Source organism: Athene cunicularia (genome assembly GCF_003259725.1).
Source record: "Athene cunicularia isolate RWA chromosome 13 unlocalized genomic scaffold, athCun1 chr13_part1, whole genome shotgun sequence".
In the NCBI taxonomy this organism is placed as follows: domain Eukaryota; kingdom Metazoa; phylum Chordata; class Aves; order Strigiformes; family Strigidae; genus Athene; species Athene cunicularia.
Window position 1 is genome coordinate 3,156,053 of NW_020799117.1, and position 25,165 is coordinate 3,181,217.

Below are 25,165 nucleotides of genomic sequence, written 5' to 3' on the forward strand. Positions count from 1 at the left end.
CCCGGCGGGGATCTGGGGTGCGGGGGACCGGCCGCGCCGCTCAGCGCTGAGGGCTGCCGCCTTCCCTAAGTGAGGCTCTGCCCTAGCACTTGGTGAGGAGCGAGGGGCGCTGCTGGGAGGGGGCCGCTGTGGGCGGCTTAACCCCATGCCTCCCCCCGGGAGAGCCGGGCGATTTGGCCCCAATATGGCGAGCGCCGGCTCCTCAAGGGCCACGGACTCTTCAGGGCGCTCCGGTTGGCAAATCTCTGCAGGGGGGGTTGAGGGAGGGATGTTCGTGGTCACTTCGTCTGGCTTCGCAGTGTTTGCGCTTCTCCCACGATTGCTCTGTGCCCCCGGGAACAAGGAAGTGGAGGACACTTGCAGGTGTTGAGTACTTAAAAATAAATCCTTTCAGCTCAAACAGAAGCCTTAAATGCTTTGTCGGTTGTACCGCCATGCAGTACTTGGATTAAAAAGGGTGTGTTGGGTTTGTTTCCTTTGAAATAACTTATACTGAAAGACTTGTTCAATCTTGGGTTTATTCTGATCTTTTAAGAGAGGAATGAGGCGCAAGCATGAGCTTTCAGGAAAACACAGGAAACTAGTGGTGAACCTCAGCTACTTTAGTGTACTCGGACACTTGTTTTCTACCTAAAGGAAAAGATGTCAGTAAGATAGAGACAAATAAGATGCAATAAAAAGGAATGAAAGATGCATCTGTGATCTGTAATGGATTATGTATTTTTATTGCAATTTGCATCTTAAATTGTAGAAGTATTAGTCAATGCAAGATTTCCCTTAAATAACTTCCAACAGACATAAGCAGTAAAAACAAATACTCTTTCACTTAAATGGATCGAAATTTGGACAAAATGTACCCTCTTGAAATGATCAAATCACTAAGGACTTTTCCTAGTTAATAGGTGTTAACTGTCTCAGTCAGGGTTTGACTAATACAGAGTCTAAATTGTTCATTTGCTTCATTAGTAGACAAAGAACTTAACAATTACCTAGTGAGCAAGGGGAAAAGAATGTTGGGTTTCATAGGTCAGTCAGTTTCTTGGTGTCATACTTTCCTAGTACGCATCAGTTTGTTTGAATGACCAAACTCAGGTGTTTTGTTTTTCTTCCAGAATGTCTTTACATTGATTTACATCTTCAGATGTTCTTAGTTTTGTACTTAAAGTTGTGGAAGGAAAGGTGTTAATCATTGAAAAATTAAAAGTTTCAAGAATTTACTTCATAGCACATCTTTCTTAATACTCCCAAAATAGCCTTGAACAAATAAATGCAAAAACCGTGAAGCAATAACATCATTGTTTGTGTAGCTTGCCAAGCTAAAGCTTATCTTCTTTAATAATTGTTGACTTTCTGGCATAGTCAGATGTTTTCAGGCCACATTTAGCTCTGTGTTTCCCATACAGACAGTGAAATTCATGGTGAAACTGGAGTAGGTTACATCTTTGAACTCCTCAGGGTGTCAGTCTTACAGTTAATGATGCTTCTGTCTCAACAAATAAGTAATCTTAATTTTTTACTTATTTTTCCATAATACTCAGAAAAATCTAAACCTACAGTTTGCTGCTCTGTGCCTCAGTCTTGAGAGAAACGAGTGCTTCAGCACCTTGTCAGAGTGATTCAAAACAAGGTGGTCTCTGCCCTTGGATGATGGTCACTTCAGGCTGGCAGTAAGATGGCACCGGTGGCAGTGAGTGTTCAAAAAAAACTTGCTCTACTTGGAAAAAAGTGTTCTTTGCTGCATCTGTACCCCTCTCCACTTCTTTCTGTGGGTGTACAGGTGGTGTGAGCTGGCACGAGAAGGGCTGTGTGGGCCAGGGTTACAGAAGGGGCTGGGTGTGAAGGGAACTGTGGAGTCTGGCTGTAACCCTTGGGCAGACAGTTGACCCAGCTGAAAAAGATGGTGTGCTGGGTATCCATCCCGGTGCTCAAAATGGGCCAGGACTGCATCACCTGCACCCATCTCTGTTTCTGGAATAGGAAAGATGGAGTGAGAGAGGAAAAATAAAACCTTCTTAGCAGCAGGAAACTATTAACCTGGTTTATTTGCTTATGAAACTACAACCAAAGTCCTGTGATGTTTTATCTGATAGGTGTGAGGAAAGCCCAGCTAGTGTGGACGAGACAGGGCTGACAGATTGCAGTAATGATCACTGCTGTCTTCAGAGCAATTGTGATGGCTCCAAGCCCGCTGCTGGTTCACAGGAGCTTAGTGTTAAAGTGCTCGCCAAGGAGCCCTCTTTATGAAAGGACTCAGTCATAACCCATGACTGCCAGGACAGACCCCACTTGGGAAGGGGCAGGTGATTCAGGCTCCCTGCTTGCAGCTGAAGCCATGCCATTGACTAGGAGAGAATTTGGAATTTGGTACGGGAAATTCAGGATTTGGCTATCTGGATGCTCACAGAGAAAGTGAAAAATTTGGTTTCCATCTCCATCCCAAGCATTAGCTCTGTATTTTATCCTGGTATTGTTTTAAATAGTCTCTATGTGGATCAGAGGTCAGATCTCGTTCCTCTCACCTAATTGAGAGTCCTAATCAATAGATTAGAGAATCACAGTTGCTTTTCTCTTCTTTCTTAGTTATGTGAGCCTTCAAAGGAGAACGAAATACTGAAAGAATACCTGCTGTGTTGCATAAGTTGGGGGGTTGTTAGTACTTCAGATACGCAGCAAGATCAAACTGTGAATTGCGAGATGGCACTAATAATACTTTGTATTTAGCATGTGAATATATGTCAGGCTTTTGTGTGTGTGGTTTGTAACTAGGGAGATCGACTGGGTGTGGCTGCCACCATGAGTCAAGGGTAGCCCGTACTGCTGTACACGATCCTAGCCCTTGAGTCAGTGACAAGTGTTTTGTACGTATGGCATTCCTTAAAGAGATTAACTGTTCAAGCTGACTGCACTGAGATTTACACACGTCAAGTTGGTGGGTTATTCAGCTTTTTTGCAAAACCACCTATAGTGCCAATTAATTCCATAGCGGTCTGAAATGAATCTCGAACGCATTGGCGTGTGCGTTAGCAGTTGCAATAATTTTACCAGTTACTGCAGTAACACCAACATTTCCACTGTAGTACAAGACACCTCAGTTGGCATTGAAACTACGCAGGTATGTATTGCCGGGCATCGTACAACTAAACTACATGGATGTAGTGTTGATTAAGCATTGTAGAGTAAGGAAGACGTAAATTAGTTTTCTTCGCACTTATCACTCTGAATATTTTACTGGTTCTAAATTATCTGTCGATGTGTGCCTGAAATGTCTGTTGCTATGGTGTTTTAATACTAAATACAGAACGACAAGGCTATACGATATTGTAATAATGAGTTGCCGCCTTCTGATGTGGGGCTACCACCTTCGATTAATACTGGGGTTTTTGTAAGCAAAGAGTATAGACACTGGTACTTCAGTGTCTCTGCCTCTATGGGGAGACTTTTCCTGATCAGCTGAAGTCAGAAGTACACATCATGTAATCTCTTGCACATTCAGATACTGGCCACTTACTGAGACAAAATACTATACGTTTTGTGTCTTAATAGTCCCATTAAATTAGCTAAATCTTCTGATCTTTAGTAGAATGATTGCGAAAGACGGGAACTAGAAAAGCAATTATTTATGTCAGATATTTGTGTTATGTCAGCATGAACAAATATTATTTCTGTGTATTTGACTCATTCCAGAGTCCAGGGAGTGCATGACAAAATCAGTGACATCAGTAACTCCACTATCAACAGAGGCCAACTCACCTTAGAAGTTCAATTAAATGGCTTCTGTAAAGGGTGGAATCTCGTTATTAATCACCTTCTGTACCACAAAACATACGGCTTGAAATTTGCTGGGTCATAGTTTACTCTGGTGTAGAGAAAGCAGGAAGTGTACAGTCTTCTTGAAAGAAGAAGTTACGAAGTAACTGTGAAAAATCACATTTTCAAATCACTATGGATACAGAGATTTGGTAGTCAAGAGCCTTTAAAAAGCTATGAAAAGAGTGCTCACTCACGTGTATTAGGTTTTCAATATTTTGCAAGTATTTTGTGGCCTTACTCTCTCCCCAGGAGCGTGGCTCTCGGCTCGTGTGCCCAGCCTGGCACGGGCAGGAGCTGTGGTGACAGAGGGGCAGCACCGTGCACCTGAGCACGTGGCCACCTTCCTCCTCAGTTCTGAAAATGCTCCGTATCATCCAACAGCTTTAATCTTCAGAGCACTTGACAAACACTCCCACTGCCAGGACAAACACGATCACTATCGTGGCCAGATGGACAAATACATGATTTCAGCCCCGTTGAGGAAACGGATACTGAAGTTAACTAACTTTCCAAACATGACAGAAGAATTTAGAGTCAAGAGAGTAGAGACCCCAGTTCAATGGATCCTTGGGCACATGCTGAAACTCCTTCCTTTTAAACAAATAACGTAAATATCTGTGAAATGTCCTGCTAAGCTTGTGCTAGGAGGCTTTAGGCTCGCTGATTGCTGCTGTGGTGCTCTGATCAGCATAGCTCACCTTACAAGCACTTTTTTTGGAAATATTGTTCAGTCCTTTCCATAAACTACTTTTTAAATACACAACAAATTATTAATACATACAAGCAGTTGTCATGGAGATAATATGATCCAAAGCGGGTTTTTTAGTAAGTGATACAAACTTGGCACGTCCCACATGCCTTGTACAGACAATTCCTACATAGTGTTTCCTGCGTTAGGGATGGGATCAATATCTTTTTCCTTTCTGTGCCAGCACGCTTATGGAGAAACCACTGTTTCTGGCTCTCAGATGGTTGGCTTTAGGAATCTGAAAAATGTGGGACTTGTAAGAGGGTGTGGGTTTTTTTTTTCAAGTCGCAATATCTTAGCAAGGGGCTGCGCTGCTCACTTCTGTGAAATCTCAAACACAGCTGAATTGTGGCTAAAACCTCTGCAGGTTATATTTTCTCTCCTCATCTTGGTGCCCAGACTTATGGCAAGACACAGTAACTAATCCAAAAGGAGGCAGCTGGCTAATGTAGCTGGGGGGGCTTCAAGGATTGTCACGAGGATGATTTCCCTTGGAACGAGGGAATCTAACTGGGATCCTACTAAATGCCTGTAAATCCAAGAGGAACCAAGCGCCGTACCTGCAGACTTAGGGATATCAAGCCTGAGCTCTCTGAGGTGTTTTGTCCGTGCTTGTCATTAGCGTTTCTGCTCTTTAATTGTGCCCTTGCAAAGTGATACACGGTGCAGTTCAACCAATCAGTAGGACTCTCACTTTCCTTCTGTGCCTCTTCTCTTTTCATGGAGATCTTACACTTTAACCAGGCAGCACCTAAGTGATGTAGCCATTCTGTAGGCTATTTATTTGAGTGAATGAATTCAATTCTCTGCATATTATAGCTATTGCATATTTCTTTTCAGATATTTACTCTTCAGTTAATACAACGTCATAATTACAGTCATAATGACCTTCATCTGGGCCAAGCAACCAGAGAGTTAAGCTATAGAAAGACTGCAGAAAGGAATTGCATCAAGAAAATGTGAGGTATTCCTCCCTCGCTTTCCTGCCAGGTAAATGTACGTTTCCTTCATGGCACTGCCAGTACCTTGTAGTGAAGCAAGCATGAACCCAGCTGGGGAGTACCCATGACTTCTAGAAGTGTGTTAATATAATATCCATGTGGTTTTGGAGACATCACAGATGTCTTGCGTGACGAAACGGGTACACGCAGCCTGCTAAAGATGGCTTGGCTAAACTGCTGCCTTGCCACCCTGCTCGGCATCAGCTCTCAAGCTCAGTTCCAAGCAGTGTGGTGCCCTGGCTGCTTCCTCTGAATAGAGAGACTGGGGAGGGAAATTTTCTTCTGAAATCTATTTGTATATGTGCTAAAGGACAAAGGAGAACAGTGATATATGCGCTGCACAGGCACACTTATTCTTAGATCATGATTTCACTTCAGTGTGGTTAACAAGTGTATTATTAGTAATAGCTAGTTACAAATAATAACCTGACCTTATTTTTAACCTAATACTGAATCAGATTTCATTGTAATAGGTTGATTCACTCTGTGCTTTGCTCTTTGAGAATCATTCAGAATTTCAGTGCCTTCCATCTTAGATATTAAAAATAGTTGGCAAGTTGGGTGATTATTATTGTTCCAAATCTCGTTTGCAGCCTTACATAACAGCATTCTCACCAAAAGCCTTATTTTAAGGGTGGAGTGGAAGAACATACTGTAGCAACCTGAAATTATTTGCACTACCGTAGCTGAGTTATACAGAGCCTAGATAGAAATGTCTCTTCTTTTTTGAGGGAACTTTGAGAGCCAGTTTAAGTTTCATGAAAATAAAGATATAAATGAAAATAAAAATGTGTGGACTGCCTGCCTCAGCTTTGGCATTATAAAGCCATGTGTTGTCAGCACACCTCAGTCCTGAGCGTAAGCATCCTTGGTAACCCTCTATTGCCCAAGCAGAAACTACTAGTCATGCCAATTCAATGACAATCAAAATATTTGTGAGTGTAATAATAGTAAATATATAAACATGCAAAATGAAATAACAATGGTAAATTACTTTGAAAGAGAATATCCCCAGGTAGATGGAGCTACACTTGATAAACCTGAGCCTCCTCAACTTGATAAACCTGAGCTTCCTCATTAGTGACACTGTGTTCATAGCCAAAGTACTGTCTCCGTTTTTACTTGCTAAGACTATTTACCCTTCCAGCCCTGAGCTGGGTCACCTTTCCTCATCATATCCATCAAACTCATGTGACTTGGGAAGGATGAAAAATAGTTGAGAAGAGGCAGTGGTCAGTCCTGAGAACATCAGATACCTCCCTTCAGCTGTAACAAACTCCCCAGCTCTCCCAGTGATCACAGTAACAACAAAACCCTGAGCTCTTCTATTTGAATAATAAACTTTATTTTTTTCATCTCCTATTTCACTGCATGCTGTGACCTCCCGGCTTGATTGACGTCTTTTTTTGCATCAAAGCTAGCATCATTCTTCCTGATTGCCATTCTTCTCCTCTATCGCTTTTCCTGTGCATAACTTCCTTTCCTCCCCCTTTTTAGCCTCACTGAATCAGATTTAGCCAAATGATCCACCACACCTCATAAGCTCTGAAAACGTCATTCTAAACTGAGAGGCTTTTCTCAGTTTAGAATATTTAGAATGTTGTGAAGTTGTGCATAAGATAAATATAATGAAAATAAAAAATACACTGTTACAAATCCGACTAATAAAAATCTTGCATTTGGCCAAAGAATGAGAAATGGCCATGAGGATGACCTGTTAATCTCACTGGTAGATGGGAATGCCAAAACTCGGTATTTCAGCTGGAACTGGGATTTTTCTGATAGAGTGTCTAACTTCTTTTTTGATGTATATGGCCTTAGTGATAACTGCTGAGTGTGTTCACTGCAAAGTACCATTCTCCTTGTGTTAGCCCCAGAGAGCACATTTCCACTGTATTGTATTGCATGTCTGTCATACAGATGCTTCCCACACCCAGCTGTTGGAAGCCCAAGCCAACAAATCCTAAAAATCTGCAGGCTTAAAAGCTGGGCTTGTGCTGAGTTGCCCAAGCACACGCTGAACCCGAGCTGTGTTTGCTGAATAACTAACTGAATTTCACTCATAGGCAGTAAGTCCATCCAAAAGCTGTTGGTCTCCATGTGTTCAAAGCCAGGCGCTAGTACTAGCCTTGCTTGCTGCCGTGGCACACAGAGATTTACTCTCAGGAGTACGTATCTGGCACAAGCATAATGTTAATTTGTACACTTTGCCAGTGTGGTTTTCCTCCTCAGATTGCAAACTGAAAAGATCAATGAAATTCTGACTGTTGTTTTCATTGGATGAATAATTACTCCATAATTAAATAATGATATCGGGTGTATTATCAGAGAGAAGAACTGGTTTCAGAAAACTGTCATTAACTTGAGCAATTAGAAGTTTTCAGTTCCATAATGAATGTATATTTATTACAGGACTGAATGAGTGGAGAGGCGATGCAGGACGAGGCGGAGGAGGCTGCCAGCTTCACAAGGGAGGCTCTCTCACATGAAATCACTTCGGGACACTGCACAGCAACTTTAATTTTGATTCACGTGTTACCAACAAAAATAATCTTCCAAAAGCCTGGCTGAATTTCTTCAGAAGAATGTTTGTTTCAGAAGCAGCACCTTCCAGGGCACCAAAGCTATAGTACATACTAGTCTCAACAGCGTAAGTGTTAAACCTACCACTCTTGTGTTGCAGCTGCTCCTAGGTGTAGCCCCTCAGTGTACATGTTCATAAATTGCCCTCTTTGTCCTGACTACAGTTAGACTTCCCTTTAAAAATGGTATCTATTACAGTGGAAAATCATTAATATTAATTCTTTTAGTAGTCCAGAAAACTTTATTGGTACAGCTATGACTGCTCTAATTTTTTGACAGTGTCCAACTGGAGACAGTCAGGCAAATGTACCAAAATCTATCAAGAATTACTCATGTGTAGATAATAACACCAAGTGAAAGAATTTCGACAATAGAGGTGTGTTCATTACAGTTGCCTTGAGATAGGGCTGACTTCTTCCAAAACAAGTTCTTCAGGTTTTATGTGACTATTTAATACACTTCTGTGTTCAAGAAAATAACTCTTGCTCTTACTCTGTACTGTGAAACCAGTATAGCAGGAGGCACCATGGGCTGGTGAACAGATCAGGAGACAGGAGATGTCTCTTGTATGTGTTTAAAGATTTTCAGGGCCATTTCAACTCCCACTTCTCCTGCTGTGAAGTGTTACAGCTACTATTAATTTTGCTGGTTATATGAGCAGATTTTTTAAAACTCAAATACAGTTTCTTCAAAGTATAAGGTATCTTTAACAGAAAAGTCACAACTTTAGGTGAAGAAACTCACTATTTTCTTATCTCTGTCAATGAAAAAGCTTCTGGGAAGTATCACTGGATGCAGATACTTGCATTTTGTTCATCTGTTGTAAATGTAAATGCTTTCTAAATATAATCCAGAAGAAGAAAATATATATTCCTTTTAGAGATGATAGCCTCTCTAAAAAATACCGACAAAGGGTGTCTGTAATGTGCCGTTTCACTTACCACATTTCTGTACCTTCTCTTGCCCCAGATGATTCTGCAGTGTTCCGTGGCTTGCAGGCACAAAGGTAATTTCATTTATCCTGAAAAGCAGCTGTATCTAAAATGAAATCAGAACCACAGCACTGGACAATAAAATTTCTAGGTAAGGGAGTGACTAACAATTTATCCACCTGAAACTACCAATATGTATTTTTAACACAGGGATGCTACCAGCAAAGTACAGCTTACTGTCAAGTGAAGCCATGGAGGTAACAGATGCTGGCAGTCTGGGTATAATACATACCTGTGCATCCAAATCACTTCTGGTCCTCTTTTTTATGATGGGATTGTGAATTGTACTTTTTTGGTTTTATAATTAAAGGGTAGAAAGATGGTGAGAACTTGAAGAGCTGCATCCATTAAATTAACGTAGAGAATGTCTCCACATTATAATTTAATATAATGGGATTTCAGTGAAATAAAACTATACAGTGTAGTACTTGGGAATGTTTACTATATGAGAAGCTTCACTGTTAAAAGATTTCACTGAGTCATGCTACAAGTCCCTGCCAAATAGCAATCATATGACCAACCCAGTTAAAAAAGGGTGTTTCTTCACGCCAGTATATTTCACATGCCACTCTACAGTGAACCTTTTTTTGACTATACACCTGTGGGTTTTATGTAACACCAAAGGGGGACAATGTAATCTCACTGCATAGGTTTAAAAAAGAGTAGTTATTAGCAAGCACAAGCTAGCTGGTCTAGTATTAAGAATGGCGTAACAGGAGGAGCTGTTTTTGACACAATTTCAGAGGTAAAGGCAGACAACCCAAACCAAACATTGATACTGGTAAAAATCAATGAATTTTTTGCCAGTTCCAGGAATCAAGATGCTGTTCTTTGGATGGCAACCAATTTCAAAAGTTCAGTGAACAAACCTTCTCACTTCTGTTAAGAGAGGGTTTTTAATTACTATAGTTAAGACAGAAAAAGAAAATACAAAGGTAGAGGCATGAATTTTGTATGCAGCAGTGGACACTGCTAGGTTTTCCTAAATCTCAGAAAATATTTATACTTAGCTGTAAATATTCAAGTGAAACTTATCTAATCTACATTTTTGGGAATCCTGTATTTTATTACTGAAATGTTTTTTATCGATGGAAAATTACAGCAAATGTTTTGTAGTGGTGATTCTTTACTGCAGCAAGCTCCAGCTGTAGATACATCATACTGGTCTCCCACGCAGCTCCACCATGGCTAGCAATCAATACATTGTCTTCTGCACACAAAGGCTATTCCTCTAATAATCAGACATGGATAGGGATGAAATCATTATGGAAAATAGTCCTAGAAAGAATGCAAAGACTCACAATGGGCCCAAGTGTCCCTGCTGCAACCCTTACTCCGACTAAAATACACTACAGATTAACTTGCCTCAATGACTACTGAGTAAGAAAGTTAAAGGGACGAGCGCGCATACCATAGAAAGTTTAAATTACACTTCCCTTCAGTGTAATCTCTGAAATCACTGTTACGCTGCGTGGCAATAATTGAGAGGTCACAGAGGATTATGTGAGCATTTATGTTGCATTCTGGCTTAAGTGTGTTCAACTCCAGTGATATCAACAAAATTGTTTCCGTCTTCAGTAATGCTGCATTTGCTTCTAGGACTTAATGAAAGAATAATATGTTTATTAACTGCACATATTTGTCTCTCACTGAGGTTTTCAAATTCGCAGCGTTTGACTGCTGAAATGTCATTTCAGACATCCAGAAACTTTTTCACCTGGTGTATGGAAACAACAAATTGGGGGGTTAATAGTTTCAGAGTAGCACACACCCCACCTCTCCCAGAACGAAGCAGAACGTTGCTTTAGCGGCAGCAGGTTTTTAAGAGGAACTTGTCTAATTGTCCCAGTACGGAGCGCGGGGCGTGGAGCTGTACCAGCCTGGTGTTGGTAAGGACAGGGCCATGTGTAGGATATACACTTTACAACTTAAGAGATTCTAAGAGGTACTTAAGTCCTCACCCACCACTGCATGAGATGAGACGTATCACTCCCTTTTCCCTGTTTCCCTTTGTCAGGGAAGGAAAACTTGCACTATACTTCCTCTACAAGCTCTCAGTGGAGGAATATCTCCTGTGCTGGCCGTTTCCCCTTTCTCTACTTTAAATACTAGCTTATCCTTCCTCCCCTTCAAAAAGTAGGTGCTTGTGGTTTGGAGAAACATTTGCACAGTTGAAGTAAAGGCTGAGGGTGTTACTGAGCAGTTTCTCCTTTGGCATCACATGCTCTTCAAAACTGCAGCAAAACGCATTCTATGAGATAATTAGCAGCTGTATTCAAGTGACTCAAGGGAAGATTTGAGTTCTGAATTTTGAGAGGATGTTTGTATATCTGATGTAATTTTGTCTCATCACAGTCTGCGTAAGCTTTCTATGCAACAGAACAAAGGAACGAATTAACCAATGAGTCCAAAATACTTACGCTAGGAAAATAACTATTTTGCTTCAACAGCTGGTGCAACTTTTTCTCCATTAAACCTAAAGAATGCTGCAGAACAGAGGTTTCAGAAGTACGGCTTTTACTATCAGTAACACCCCGCAACCAGCAAGAAAGGAAATCTGTTTGAAACACTTCAGAATAATGCTTGGTGTAAGTAAGGTATGACGCAGTCTCTGAAAATCAATCTTTTCACTTAGCAAATACAACTTCTGCAGTTGAGCACACAGTGGCATGTTTCTTAAACATTTATCCATATGTGCAATAAAATACTTAACAATTTTAATATGAATTCCTCTGCAGAAAATAATTAAAAGCGGGTATAAACTGATGGCAAAGAGCAGAACTCTTGGCGCTGCGTGGTTGGTCTAACTGCACTAGATCCTCTTGCACAGCCCACGGCTGGTGATGCTGCAGTCAGGACGTGCCTTCAGCTGCATCACTAAGTGCAATAAATATTTCTGAATTGGGTAGTTATTTCCATACTGCTCACAGAGGCATCTTTCCTCCCACCCCTGTTTTCTTCCAGCAAGGAGGTTCCTGCTCGTGTTATGATTTCCCCTTTCAGTGGTGGTGTATTTGCTAACTCCACAGAATGACAGGAGACATACAGCATATAGGCAAATCATTACCAATTTCCCAGCGTTTAACAGCAGAGATTAGCTGAATATCTGCTTTTCTCTGACCACCCTTCTAAAACCTGACGATTGTTTCTATCTGAACAAATTGAGAACATTTCTAAAAGAATTCAAATACTAGTCTTTTGTGGGAAAAGCTTGATATTTTAAGACCAACTCCAGAAGAGCATTTTGCATCAGTAGCTCTCAGTGGGCTTTGCAAAGTCAATACCACTTCACAGATAAGGAATCTGACGTGTTCAGCAACAAGATTATTTACCCCAAACCATCTCAGCCAGCAGCACAGCAAGGAAGGAACACGATCCAACCATCTCCCAGGCTAGTGTCAGATCCAGCTGGCCGTTTAAAATGGAAAATATTTTATTATTGATTCTTAGAGGATTTGCTAGCTCTGCCTCCTTTTCACCCCATTTTGGGGTTTTTGAGCCTCATAGATACTGGTTCTCTTTCTGGGATCTTCAGGGTATGCTCTTCCACCTCCTGAGCTGGGATGCAATGAATGAAATCTGCTTTTCTCAGCTCTAACCCCTATTTTTCTGGGTTTAATGACTAAGCCCCAAATTCCCTGCTTAGCCCAAGCCCTCAAAATAAGTTTATATGGAAAAATGCATTAGGAGAGGAAAAGATTTTTAAAATAGCCTAGCATCCAAATCTTGATGTAATTGTCCCAGTACTGAGTGCAGAGCATGGAGCTGTACCAGCCTAGTGTAGGTAAGGACAGGGCCATGTGCAGGATATACACTTTACAAATACTTACAGATTTCTGAAGCATTCTGAAGTGTTGGTTACACCCGGGTGATGTCATCAAAGGTTTATCTACAGCAGATCTTCTTTCTTGAGAGGGCCAGTGCGGCTTTTTCACACCCACACCTGATAACCCATAAAAGCAGCTGTTACAGTTAGAATCTGTCAGGCAGTGCTTTATTAATCCTGCCACAGCAGGGACATTGCTCAGGCAGAAACAGGCTAGCAGCAAAGCACAGGGCAGAGAGGAAAATCAGAAGGACTGCACAGTTCTGATGCTTAAATTTAATAAACAATGAAATGTTAAATAGGAAGAAATTAAGATGTGCCCAAATTGTCCTAAATTTGATGGTGTAATTTATTGTTGCCATTAAATATTATCCAAAACTCTGATCATATTTCAAGATTTTATCTTGTAATTGCTGAATTTAAGTAGTTGCCATGCTATAAAGCCCCAAAACAAGAGATATCTTTGTTTTAAACTTAAACATAACAATAGAGCTCTTTATATTTTAGGATTTTTTTTTTAATATCCCACGCTTTTCATAGCTTTCTGCCATGTCCTACTCTCTAGTGTAGGGTGTTTATATTTTTTTTTTTCCTAGCAATGTCAGTGACCACCTGGAAAATGCAACAGAGGAAAGCTAATGAGGAATTTTAAATATGTGACAGCAATAGGAAAAGTTATCACAGTAAGAATTGGAATTTGCTTTCCAATTCCTATGACAAACAAAGGCTTCTAGACTTCACAGCTGATGAACTCTTGCAGTTCCCTTGCCGTATTAGCTTTGCTGCTCAGCAAGGTTCTGCAAATACTTTACAGACACCTTGCAATACCAGATAATGTAACAACTGGGCACAAATTGCTTCTCTCCCCAAAAATACAGGATCGACAAGAGAGCCCCAATAACACAGTTTCCATGTAACCCAAAACCCTACCGGTTTCAGTTAAATATGTGGAACAGCAGTTTTTTTGCTAGTTTTTCTAATTCCACCTTATTTTTCTGCCTCTGCAGGTATTTATACCCAGCGAATACCAACAATCAAGGATACTGCCTGGCCTCTTGAATCAGGCTGTCGTTGCTTGGCAGTTAATGAGTAACTGTTCATCTTGCTGCAGACCCATCATCAATCAGGGCTGGGAACAGAAAACAGCAAGATAACTATAAAATACCTATTAATTTTCTGGTAGGGGTTTTTTTTTGGTGGTAATTTACATTCTCTAAGTAGATTTTCCTCCCAGAAATGCATGTTTGCATGTTTTCACTAATCTTACATTATTATGCAGATTCCTCATATGTTATCTGTGTATACTAATCCCTGTAGCATGTCATTAATTCATTGCACATTCAGTTAATATAGACAAGGATACGGGGGAAACCTAATTAAAACATGACTACAGTATCATAGCTATGCAATTTTTAATTTTTTTTTTTTTTCTTTAGATACTGAAGGGGCCAAAGTCATTGTAGGGGGTCTCAGTTTATAAAGCTGGAGCTGCAGTTTCATGTCCTGGGTGAAGCAGCTCCTCTTTTCCCCTGGGCCACTCTCACTCTTCCCAGGCTGGTTTCACTGTGCCACCACATCCTCGTGAGGCTGTCATGCAGGAAAGGGGTCAAAATTCAAAATAACCATCTTTGGTCAGGTTATTTTGGTCCAGATCAAGTCCTTGACCAGGTTCACTGCACAACCCCACATGCAATTAGCACCAGCACAGCTTAGGGAAAGATGTGGGACTGGAAACAAACAACATGACTTTGGGCTGTGTAAGGCAGAGCTGCTGCCAAAAGAAACATTCATCAAGCTGTACCGAATATTTGTTTTGAAACAATTTTGAAATAAAGTTTCAGAACACTTGTAGATTAAACATGTTTAGTTGTTGGGATAAAAGGCTACAGCCAAAGCTAAATCTGGCTTCTAATTTTACAGAATAAACAGACACAAAATTAGGCTCGGTGAAGTCTAAATAGGTAGTTTCACAGTGAATATTTAAATACTAGATATTTAACAATAAAAACTATTAAGTAAATATTTTAAAATCTTTCATGCCTGTCATCCTGCTTGCCAAGCTACAGCCTGGTAATCACTGTTCAGGAGTACAGGGATTTCCTAGGGGGCCGTGGTGGACCGCTGACTCTAGCATCTCCTCACATCATTGTACAAGCACATGAAAAACAGCTTTTGGCTAAAATGTCCTTTCTCAATTTTTCACATTAGCTTTATTTTTGTTAATGGTGCTGGGGCTGGAAAACTTAAGAAACAGAGGTAGTAAAAAAACCATACCCTGTCATTTAAAATTTAGCACGTAAGAAAATACCTTGTGTTCAAACTGTACGTAATGTTTTTCATCTGGCAACTGTTTTCCCTTTAAATGATAAAACATTAAAACCTGAGCTAAAAATAATCCTGCCAGCTGTTCCAGTTCAGGAAATTTCTATGAGCCAAGTTTTGTTGGGTTTTTTGATTGACTGTTATTCCAAGTGTAAATCAGCTCAGCAATTGCTGACTCCACAATCATGACTGGTTTCCTACAATCTTCATTTACTTTCTTTTATTTTCGGAACCTATGACAAAACATCAGCTGGAACACTCCATTCAGCGTTTTCCCAACGTACCTGGAAGAAAATAGCAAATGATCATCTGCTACAGAAGTATTCCATAAAAATGCACAGGCCCCCAAGGGACGTCTCATATCCCCTAGCTGGAAGATCCTTTAACAAGTGAAGAAGGTTTTGGTGCCCGTGTTTAAAACCACCTGTAAAACACGAACACCATTAGACAGGAAAAATAGGAAAGTATCAATATGAGCAGTGTCTGAGGTTGGAGCCTGCATGCGTTTTTCCCCCCTGCACTTACTCTGTCTACAGGTGTGTAGTTCAGCAGCATGTTTAAACCTACAGTCCGCTCGTCCTGCTATAAAAGCAGGTGAGCGTGTGCTTGAACCCAGTTGTAGCTGGATACGTGCTCAGTCGCACCAGGGAGGTTGTGGAGTCCCCATCCCTGGAGGGGTTGAAGAGTTGGGTTGACCCAGTGCTGAGGGATCTGGTGGAGTTGGGAACTGTCAATGTTAGGTTAATGGTTGGACTAGGTGATCTTCAAGGTCTTTTCCCATCTAGACAATTCTGTGATTCTGTGATTCAATTCTTTTGCTAAATACAAATGAAACACTGAATTGAGGTCCAATCCGAAATACCAAAGTGCAAGACAGCAGATTTAACTCTGCTAACTTTTCTCCATTTAATTTTGGAAATACTTCTCTCTCAAAATCCACGTTCAGTTTTCCACTGCAGTGACACTGGTTTGATTCAGCCCCATGAAGACACACAGCTAGTCCAGCACCACTGTGTTGTAATTACAATGTCACTTTTACGCAGCAATACTTTAAGAAAACCAGGTTCTTGCCTTCCCAAATCCTGGACCATTCTGACAGGCATTAAAAACAGCACTTCTCATCTTTCAATAGTTCTACATATTTGTTATTCCCTCTGTGCTTTGAAAGAGAATTTAATTTTGTTTCTTGTACTTGGCTTTCAGCTCTGGTAAGAATCTGATAGCAAAAAAGTGAAATGATCTTTTTAAAGTTATATTAAATAATATCTTCTCTTAAAATCATATGCCAGCATCTAAAGTAAATCTGTTATTTAACAACTCAGAGAGCCAAATACCTCTTGAGTAGTTCCGTGGATAATGCCAGCTGTATACATTAAAAATGGAGCTTGTCAGCGAAAGACATAACCAATAGTTTCAAGTCCTTTGCAATAAAAAATACCGACATTAACGTCTGTATAAAAGACACCTGTACATATGGCACTCTGTTTACAGTCACCCTGGGATTTCCGAGGGTGAAGAAAAACTCGTTATTATATCCTTGTTAGACGTGGGTACAGTGATGACATCTCTCTGCAACCTCTGGTCTGCTGGAAGAAATCCCGTGGATTTCAAAAGGCTCCACAGCCACACCTGCTGGCTGGCAGGCTCAGCACAACACAGAGGAAGCGAACAGTCATTTTTAGAGAAATTACTCCAAAACAATGCTTAGTGCTGTATCACACCATGATGCCCTCAGTGTGCCATAAAGAAAAATGTTAAACGTTTTAAACAGTATTTTACAAAGGGCTGTATGGAGGTTCTTGTAAAATCCTCTTTGTGGCCAAGCCAAGCATTCGACAAGTTAAAAGCTAGAAATTGCATTTCCTAAGCTACCATAAACCCTTGTTTGACATATGTTAAAATCCTTTCTTTATACATTAAGAGGTGATTGCATGTTATCTGCTGTTTTGACCGGGGTGTTTGCTTTACTCAGCCTCTGTCTGCGTGGCAGCAAAATGGTTTTTGCTTCCCTGTTCACTGGGTAATTTCTCCTCTCTCTGCAAAGGGCTAGATCCAGTGCTTTTCCATGATAAATTTATGCCTCTTGAGGCTCAGCACAGTGAAGACTTGGTTTCTGAACCTACTCTTGTGTAGGAGAACATATAATTAACGTTTTGTGAGACATCTTCTAGAACTTTAGGAAAATACAGGCTTCTGGGGACCTTTCAGGACATATTCAGGCTCCTCTAAATATCTCTGAGTATCACTGAATATCAGACAAACCAAGGACAGTTTGCAATCTACAGGAGTGACTAGTTTACCAGCATGTGCATAGGTATGAATTTGTGTCTGTTCATGACATCATATTATTCACAAATTCATAGCATTAGGTTCTTAAGAATCTTTTAATCTAGTGCTATTTGGTGTCCGTTCTCTACTTCAATTTTTTTGTCATTGCACCTACTCCAGTAACATCTAGGGTGTCTGGATCTTATTCTGTTGCTGTGTAACCTAGTTCACAGTTTTTGGCTCATCTTTCTGAATTGGTACAGCGGGTGGGTGGAAGGTGAGTTATTATTTTAGCTCCCAGTTCTAGGGTAGGTAAGGGCCCCAGAGTTTTAGCTAAATTATACTGGAAAAAATATTCCCTTTAGGAGCATTCTGCTGGCTGAGGACTGTCCCAAAATACTCCTCTAATTTGTTAGACAGGGGTTATGAATGGACTATTAAGGTAGCTGTGGCAACTACATCTCCACTCAAGGCTTTTTCACCTCCCCTGCTGCCCCTTCCTCTCTATAGCCGGTGACCTGTCCCTATATCTTTATTTCCAAATTGCATTTACATGTGCTGCCCTGCCCTTTATGCTTCTGCAGATTGGATTCACATGCACAGAGCATAAAGTTGTTACAGACGTGCAGTTTTTGAACAGGAACAGGAAACAAGAGACAGGTACCATAAGATCATCAACTCCGATCTTCTGGCCAGCCAGGAAATTGTAGCATCTCCAACTACAGATTCTTCCTCCAACACGTGACATCATCTCTGAGTGTATCCGAAGACAGAGGGGTTTGCAGCCCAGCTCCGGGGGATCCAGGCTCTCTGCCAGCAGTGTTTTCAGAGCTGATTTCACTTTATCTCATATTCATATGTTCCTCTTCATACCTGAAGGATATCGCCCAACTTTAACCGCCTGCCTGGAGCTTCTTAAATTAAAGGCCCCAGGTGAGAAAGGCAGGATCCGTATCCCAGTAGATAGAGATGTTCTTCCACAAGCAGTTTAGAACATTTGATTTAAAAGTTACTGCTTAATTGGGGTGATGTGAAGCATTTTCTGAGAATCTCTGCTTCATTGGCTGTTCAGATGAAAAACAGACACTTCCAACCAAAACAAATAAATCAGATGTCTGAAATGGGTGGGCTAAAACCCCTCTAAATGCATAAGGAGAGACTGGTTTCCTGTATCGTGTCCTCATTCGGAAAGAACATCCTCCCTCCTTCCATTAGGTATTTCCATTTCACTTCCAGCTACCACAGCTGGATGATGGTGGCCACTTCCCAAGTGGGTCACTTTATAACATCCCTTTATGCTGTCTCTGTGTGATTCATCTTAAACATGAGAAACCTAAAAGAAACCCAAATAAACACACTAAGACAAAATAAAATAAATCCTCTTGGAAGCTCTCAAAATGTTTGTGAAAGGATTTTGAAGGGTTACAAAGACTTCCGAGGAATCAAAGTAGCCTAATGGATAAACTGCTTTCCTGTCTTCTCATACACTTCAAAGCTCCTTTTCATATTAAGTATATTGGGTATCATAACACCTTCTGAAAATATATCTGTAACACAAAGTCAACCCATCATCAACTAAACCAATGGCTCCAGAGATTTAAACACATTTCCCACTATGTGAGACCTGGAAGGACATAACAGAACCAGAAAGGGAAGGAGTAAACCCTCTCGAGCACTGTAATTCAGCCACGGGGGAAAGCTTGGCCCCTGGTCTTTCCTTTTCCTTGTCCCCCACAAATGAAAGAGATCCTTCATTTCTCTGCAGCAACTGCATTTTCTATTGCCAGAGAAAGAATGAGTCAGAAAAGCCTGCTGCTGGTGAAAGCTTCGCTGGTCTTTACTCAACAGAGGGCTTCATCATTTTTTGTTTGAGTTTTTGTGGTGTTAATAGGTTATTAGAAATGCCTGGTATCACCACTAGCATTCTGGATTTGTAAAAGAGCTTTTTGCTTGTCATTTATTTTAAGACTTAATGAACAAGCTCTCTTTGTGGAAGAAGACATTTTAGGTATGCTCTTAAAAATGAAATAGAGTGAGCTAGTAAAAAAAAAAAAATGCATCTCAATTAGATTATTCTTCCTCCATCTGCTCTCTCAGATCTTTTTATGACAGGAAATTGCCTATTGGATTTTTGATTTTGCTTAATGGAAATGGCAAAACCTAAATCCATTCCCATTCCCACTGACATCAGGGGAAACAAGATTTGATGTCTGAACAGAACACATTTTTTAAAAAACCATTAGTGTCTGCAACTGCATCTCAGTGAATATAGTAATTATAATGTCAGTGAATTTAAATTAACTTAAATGTGTATGAAACTGTGGACTGGCACTTATGCTTCTGAATCTCCTTGGCATTTCTGAAAATCCCAACTTCTCTAATTAGCAGTCTCTAATGTGCCACATACATCATGTGTGGACTTTCACAGTTAAACCTACTGGATTCCTCGTATGAGTTAGTGCGACAGACCGTAACTGGATGGGGTTTCTAATAGAACATGCTATTTTGCAGATTAATTAGAATAATGTATTCACATATTGTATTCACATAGAAGTAAGAATTCACATATTCAGCTGTACTAACAGGAAAAAAGTACGCTGAATTTTGACAAACTTCTAACATTTTTTAGTCGCGTTAAAATAATCTTCAAATTTAGTCCAAGTGAGAAAATCTTAACTCATCTTAGTGAAGTGCTTTTGAATGGATGCGTTCCTGGTGTCCTAAGCCTTGCTGCCCATTTCGATGCCAGGGTCACTCTCCAGCACAGAAGGACAGAGCTGTGGGACAGCTCTCCTCGGGGACAGACCCTGGGTAGGGAAGCTGCACGCCCTGGAACAGGTTTGTGTTCCAGATTTCTGTTGAGGAACATGGATTGCAATCACTATGTATTAGATAGAGGGTTCTTCATTGTTGGTAATGTTACAAATTATAATAATTACTAGTAAAAATTGTTACAAAGTTTGAAACTCAGACCCTCTCTAACATATATGAGCCACCTTTGCCAGTAAGGCAGTGAGCTGGGGAAACTTTTTCCTTGCATTTCTAACATGCTGCACTTCAGGAAATACCATCCCTGAGAAACTCAAGCTCCTTATAAAATACCCTGAAGATGAGGTGTCCAACTGCTTGGAAAAAAGTACGTTATGAACAGATAATAAATCAGGAGATTAAAATAAAGATTGTATACCATATTCTTATTCTAGTATCCACATGGGGATGGCTAAAACACATTAAAAATCTCTCATCAAAAAGCCTGCTATCTTAAAACCTGAAATGAATCCAACTCTGCAACACGGCTGTATTCCTCTCTGTGCTTCCTCTCTCGGAGAGGGATATGTAAAAGCAGATCCTTCCCGCTGACTCATTCTGCTCTATAAACTATATCTGAGGTTTGAGAATAAAGGGATTATCCTGTATTGTTAAAAAGCTATTTACCTTCATGTTTATAGTTCAACATCACCAGAATAACGACTGCAGTACACTGTTAATTACTAAGAACAACAGTAAGAAATATCCAACAGCATGAATGAGAGCATACAGACAGGAATCATCACTCCTCTCCTCAATTCTGAACCCCCTCTACAGAATTTCAATACAGTAGGTGGACAATAACAAAATTTTATAAAACACAAAGTAAAATCTTTAGTGGTAATTAATTGCACACTTGGAAAACCCCTAACACTTCTGAATTACCACGTTCTCAACCACGTGTGATGCATCTCCGAAGTTCCACATCTTTCTTTCCTCAGTTTTACAGCATCCCTTCTCACTGACCATCCCAGGGGCTCGGCGCCAACACTGCTGGACATTTTTGATATGGATAATATGGAAAATCATCTGCAGGGCAAACGGGCACAGGTTATCTAGGAATAACGTAGATTACCATCTTCTAGAGATTTATAAAATAAATGAAGATTGATCTGTTTGGTTTATGCAATGACAGTGCTGTAAAGATAACCCTTACACTGCTTTCACTGAATCTGGGACCAGACTGTAATGGTATCTTTGACTTTATATGTAGGCACATTATAGGTCAACATTTTAATTTAGCTTTTATATGATCATTTTCCTTTTGCTAATGTTGCATTGCATGCAGAAGTTCATGTGAAGGAAAGTGCTTCTCCTACACCAGCTGAATTACAGATGCCCCCCCTCAAAAAAAGAAACAAAACACCACATATATTTGCCATATGTGGGACCTTTTAAAACCAATTCAGGAGCCCTGTACCATCCTGTAATCACATAATCTGTATAAACATCACCCGGGGAGGCTAAAGTTTAAGCAAAACCAGAATCACAAAGTTTAGTAATTCCACTTTGTGTTCACAAAATAGTGTCAGGTGTGAGATAATGGTGTATAATAAAGGAAAAACAAAAAGCAAAAAGGAAAAAAAACCACAACCCTCCCCCTGAAACAGTTTAATAAAAGCAGGTTCTGTTTGCTTTAAAAGTTCTAAAGACATGAAAGCATGGACTGAAAAAAAAAACCTTCCTGCTACTTCAGAACTGACTCTGAGGCACACAGTGCCCTCATTTCCCAAAGTCATCAATGTCCTGATGCACCCCAATTAGCAATCACTTAATGTAGGCGAAAAGAGAGCCGGATTTCTGCACAGTAGAGCACAGATTTCTGCCCAGGACCCCACCCACCGACTGCAGGACAAACCAAAAGTGATTAAAAGAGGGGAGACAGCCCAAAGGAGAAGGACAAGGTGGCAGTAGGGAAGGAGAAACAGCTACGGCAGCAGCAGGGAAGGCAGCTGGCGAGGCAATAACACGATGAGCTGGATAAAGTACTGAATATTTTTAGCTTGTAGAATTTCAGAGAGGTCCAAATACTCTGCAGTAGTACTACTCCTATCCAAGTACCCCTCCGATCATCTAGTCCGATGTCTCTACTGTGCTGTTCCAGTTCTGCAGATCATCACAAGCCAACTGGAAATCTTAAACCAGGAAACAAAACCTTTTTCTTGATAAAGAACTAACACTTTCGATATCCGTATGACAAAACCCTATATAAAAAAAAAAAAAAAAAAGGTGTGATCTGAAAACAATAACATTTTATCTATGATCAGTATTTCAGGTGAGTTCTTACATTATTGTTGTGAAGGTACTTGATTGCTTGTAGTAACTGGAAAAGGTATTTTTAAGGCTTTTGTCATCCTATCCATGGAAATAACTGTGAAGGTCATCTAGAATTGTATGATCGATAAATTCAAACACCAAGTGAAATCTTTTTTTTTTTCCCCGCCTAAATACATGAATCAGGTTGACAATATTGATGAAATTGTTGTTGGTAAAAGAAGAAAAACACTTTCTACCATGGCTTTTATTTCAATTCCTATAGACTTCCACTTTAAAAGGTTCAAAACAAGAACTATACTTTGCTTAATTAAAGACTGACGTTATTTTGAAAATATGCTAAAAGTCTTTCTTTCTGCTCCATCAGCCTTTCTCCGATATTCAGACATATTTTCCAAGTTACTGTTCACAATGCATCTCCAGGCTCTGAATTAATACTGCTGAGCCAAGAATACAGCAAGAAATGAGCAGCTGTTTTCATTAGCTGAAAAATTATCCTCCTGAATGTGTTTTACTTCTACTAATAAATCATAGATAAAAACTCATAGATTAAAAGAATCACATTAAAAACATGCATTATTTCACATTAAGGTGCATTTACCATTTATTTTTTGCATTATTGTTAATATTTTGAAGCAGTTTTAGGTTAAAAACAAAGCTAGCTTTAACTCAGTACAAAATTATCTGTCCTTTTAACTACTTTTTTTTTTTTTTCTTTTTTTTTTTTTTTTTAATTCAGGGCTATACTCTCCTTGGTACCTCATCTCCTTAATGCCACTGAGACCCGGGACATCAGTCTGCATTTAGAGGTAAGGCCTCTGCATACACTAACTTTGAGAGAAGTTGAGGGACCCATACAGCAAAAAGTGCTACTGTGTCTAATTAAAAATCAGTAAGAACTAAATTATTAAAGTGTCTGGTTACTGCAAAGAGCGGAAGTGGGATGAATATACAGCATAAAAGTAAGAATCCAAATTTATAACCTTGTAATCAAATTATTGTTCCCATACTTTGCTGAAATTCAGTTAAATCAGATTGAGCTGGTATCTGTGGCGAGGAGAAAATCCAACACGACCTACGGACGGACTAAAATTCTTGCAGAGCTTTCACGGACATGGGTCTAAACTCAAATATTACCCCTGAGATTTTGGGGGGAGATCTCCCCACTGCACCATAACAGTGCTGAAATATCTTTGCTAGGAAATATTTGTAGATAATCCCTCTTCTGTTTAGGGAGGGTATAATAAATACACCACCCCTTCTGCGGCCAATGTGCCCTGGGGATCCTGGGAAGGGAGCCAAAGCAAAGTGATGTAATCCACAGCGGACAAAAAAAGGCCACCCGGGGGAAGCTGGGGCAGGACGCGGTGTGAGCCGCAACGCTGACCTTTGAGCCGCAGAAGCAGGAGGGGAAGCCCTTCAGCCAGTTCTCCTTTCCCTCTGCCCCACGCTGAGGAAGGCAGAGCCCTGGCACGAAGGACCCACAGCAGCAACACCCAGGCAGGGTAATGAGTAACTCAGCCAAGCTCACACACACTCTTCCAATTCCCAGTTTCAACAGGGATTGCTTTTGTCAAGATCATCTCCAAACTTTTGTCTCCAAATTTTAAATGTACTTTAGATGCTCATTTTAATTTGGCAGCAAAGTATTGTAGGAACAATTTGTTTTCATGCTGGTGTGTGCACAAAGCAGCCTACAAGTCACCACACACTCTGGCAATGATGCGGGTCTAATTTTCAAGCCTTGTTTTACACATTTAAAGCTGCTGCCTTTGCCTGTCATTGAAATGTTTTGCACATTTAAAGCTGTAGAAACTTTACATCTCTCACTGTGGTTTTCTTAACAGATTTTTTTGATTTCTTATACAATGTTTTAATGGCCTCTGTCTGTCCTGTGTCCTCGTGCTTGCACTTCACTGCTGTTCCTTAACTTCCCCTCCCACTTTGGCAAGAGGCTCGTACATCTTCATCTGTTTTTATTTCTTCATAGAAGGATGTTTTAATTCATTTGAGGCACATACAGTTCTTTAAACACATATTTAATGTTTCAAGAGCAGTAACTCCAGCAAGCAGCAGCACTCACCCTATCCTGAACGTTTCTACAAGCCCTTGAAGCTCCCAACCCCTCAGTCCATCTGTCTTTAAACATATATGGGGACAGACAAGAATCAGTTTTATACTCATACACATTCATACAGGCATCTCCAAACCCCACCTTTAAACACGTGCTATTTAAAATGTGTAATGAACATTTTATTCAAAATAAACACGGCCCCATTTTCTAGGAAAAAAAAAAAAGGTGCGACCAGCGGGACTGGGAAAAGCCCGGATCTCTGTGTTTTCGCACTGGTCCAATAACGGCTAATGGCAGGTTTGAAAACGGCCCCGCCTGCGGCCTGGTCCCGCCACCAGCCCGGCGGGCCCAGGGCCGGGGTCGCTGCGGAGGGGGCGGCCCCCCAGCACCCGCGGCTGCCGTTACGGCGAACGCTGCGCTGAGGCCTCGGCCGCCGCTTCCCCTCAGCACCGCCGCTCC

The 25,165-nt window shown here is 40.6% G+C and overlaps 2 protein-coding genes across 4 annotated transcripts in view; one reads left to right on the plus strand and one right to left on the minus strand.

Annotated features, from left to right (window-relative positions):
• Positions 1–25,165, plus strand: part of UBE2B (ubiquitin conjugating enzyme E2 B) — a 36,302-nt gene continuing 11,137 nt past the window's right edge. The window contains exons 1-5 of one of the 3 annotated variants that reach the window (XM_026858039.1): positions 1–69; positions 5,399–5,548; positions 7,972–8,209; positions 9,112–9,225; positions 23,372–23,441. The gene's annotated coding sequence lies outside the window, so the exon portion shown is untranslated. Of the gene's footprint in view, positions 70–1,565; positions 1,688–5,398; positions 5,549–7,971; positions 8,210–9,111; positions 9,226–23,371; positions 23,442–25,165 lie in introns of those variants that run through there. The other 2 variants (XM_026858040.1, XM_026858041.1) reach the window with 2 other exon arrangements.
• Positions 16,385–25,159, minus strand: CDKL3 (cyclin dependent kinase like 3). Its single transcript, XM_026858489.1, is given in 9 exon segments — positions 16,385–16,473; positions 16,476–16,498; positions 16,617–16,645; positions 20,547–20,719; positions 21,738–21,913; positions 22,647–22,698; positions 22,701–22,839; positions 24,433–24,569; positions 24,572–25,159. Coding segments are annotated over 9 exon segments (849 nt in total). The 5' UTR covers positions 24,603–25,159.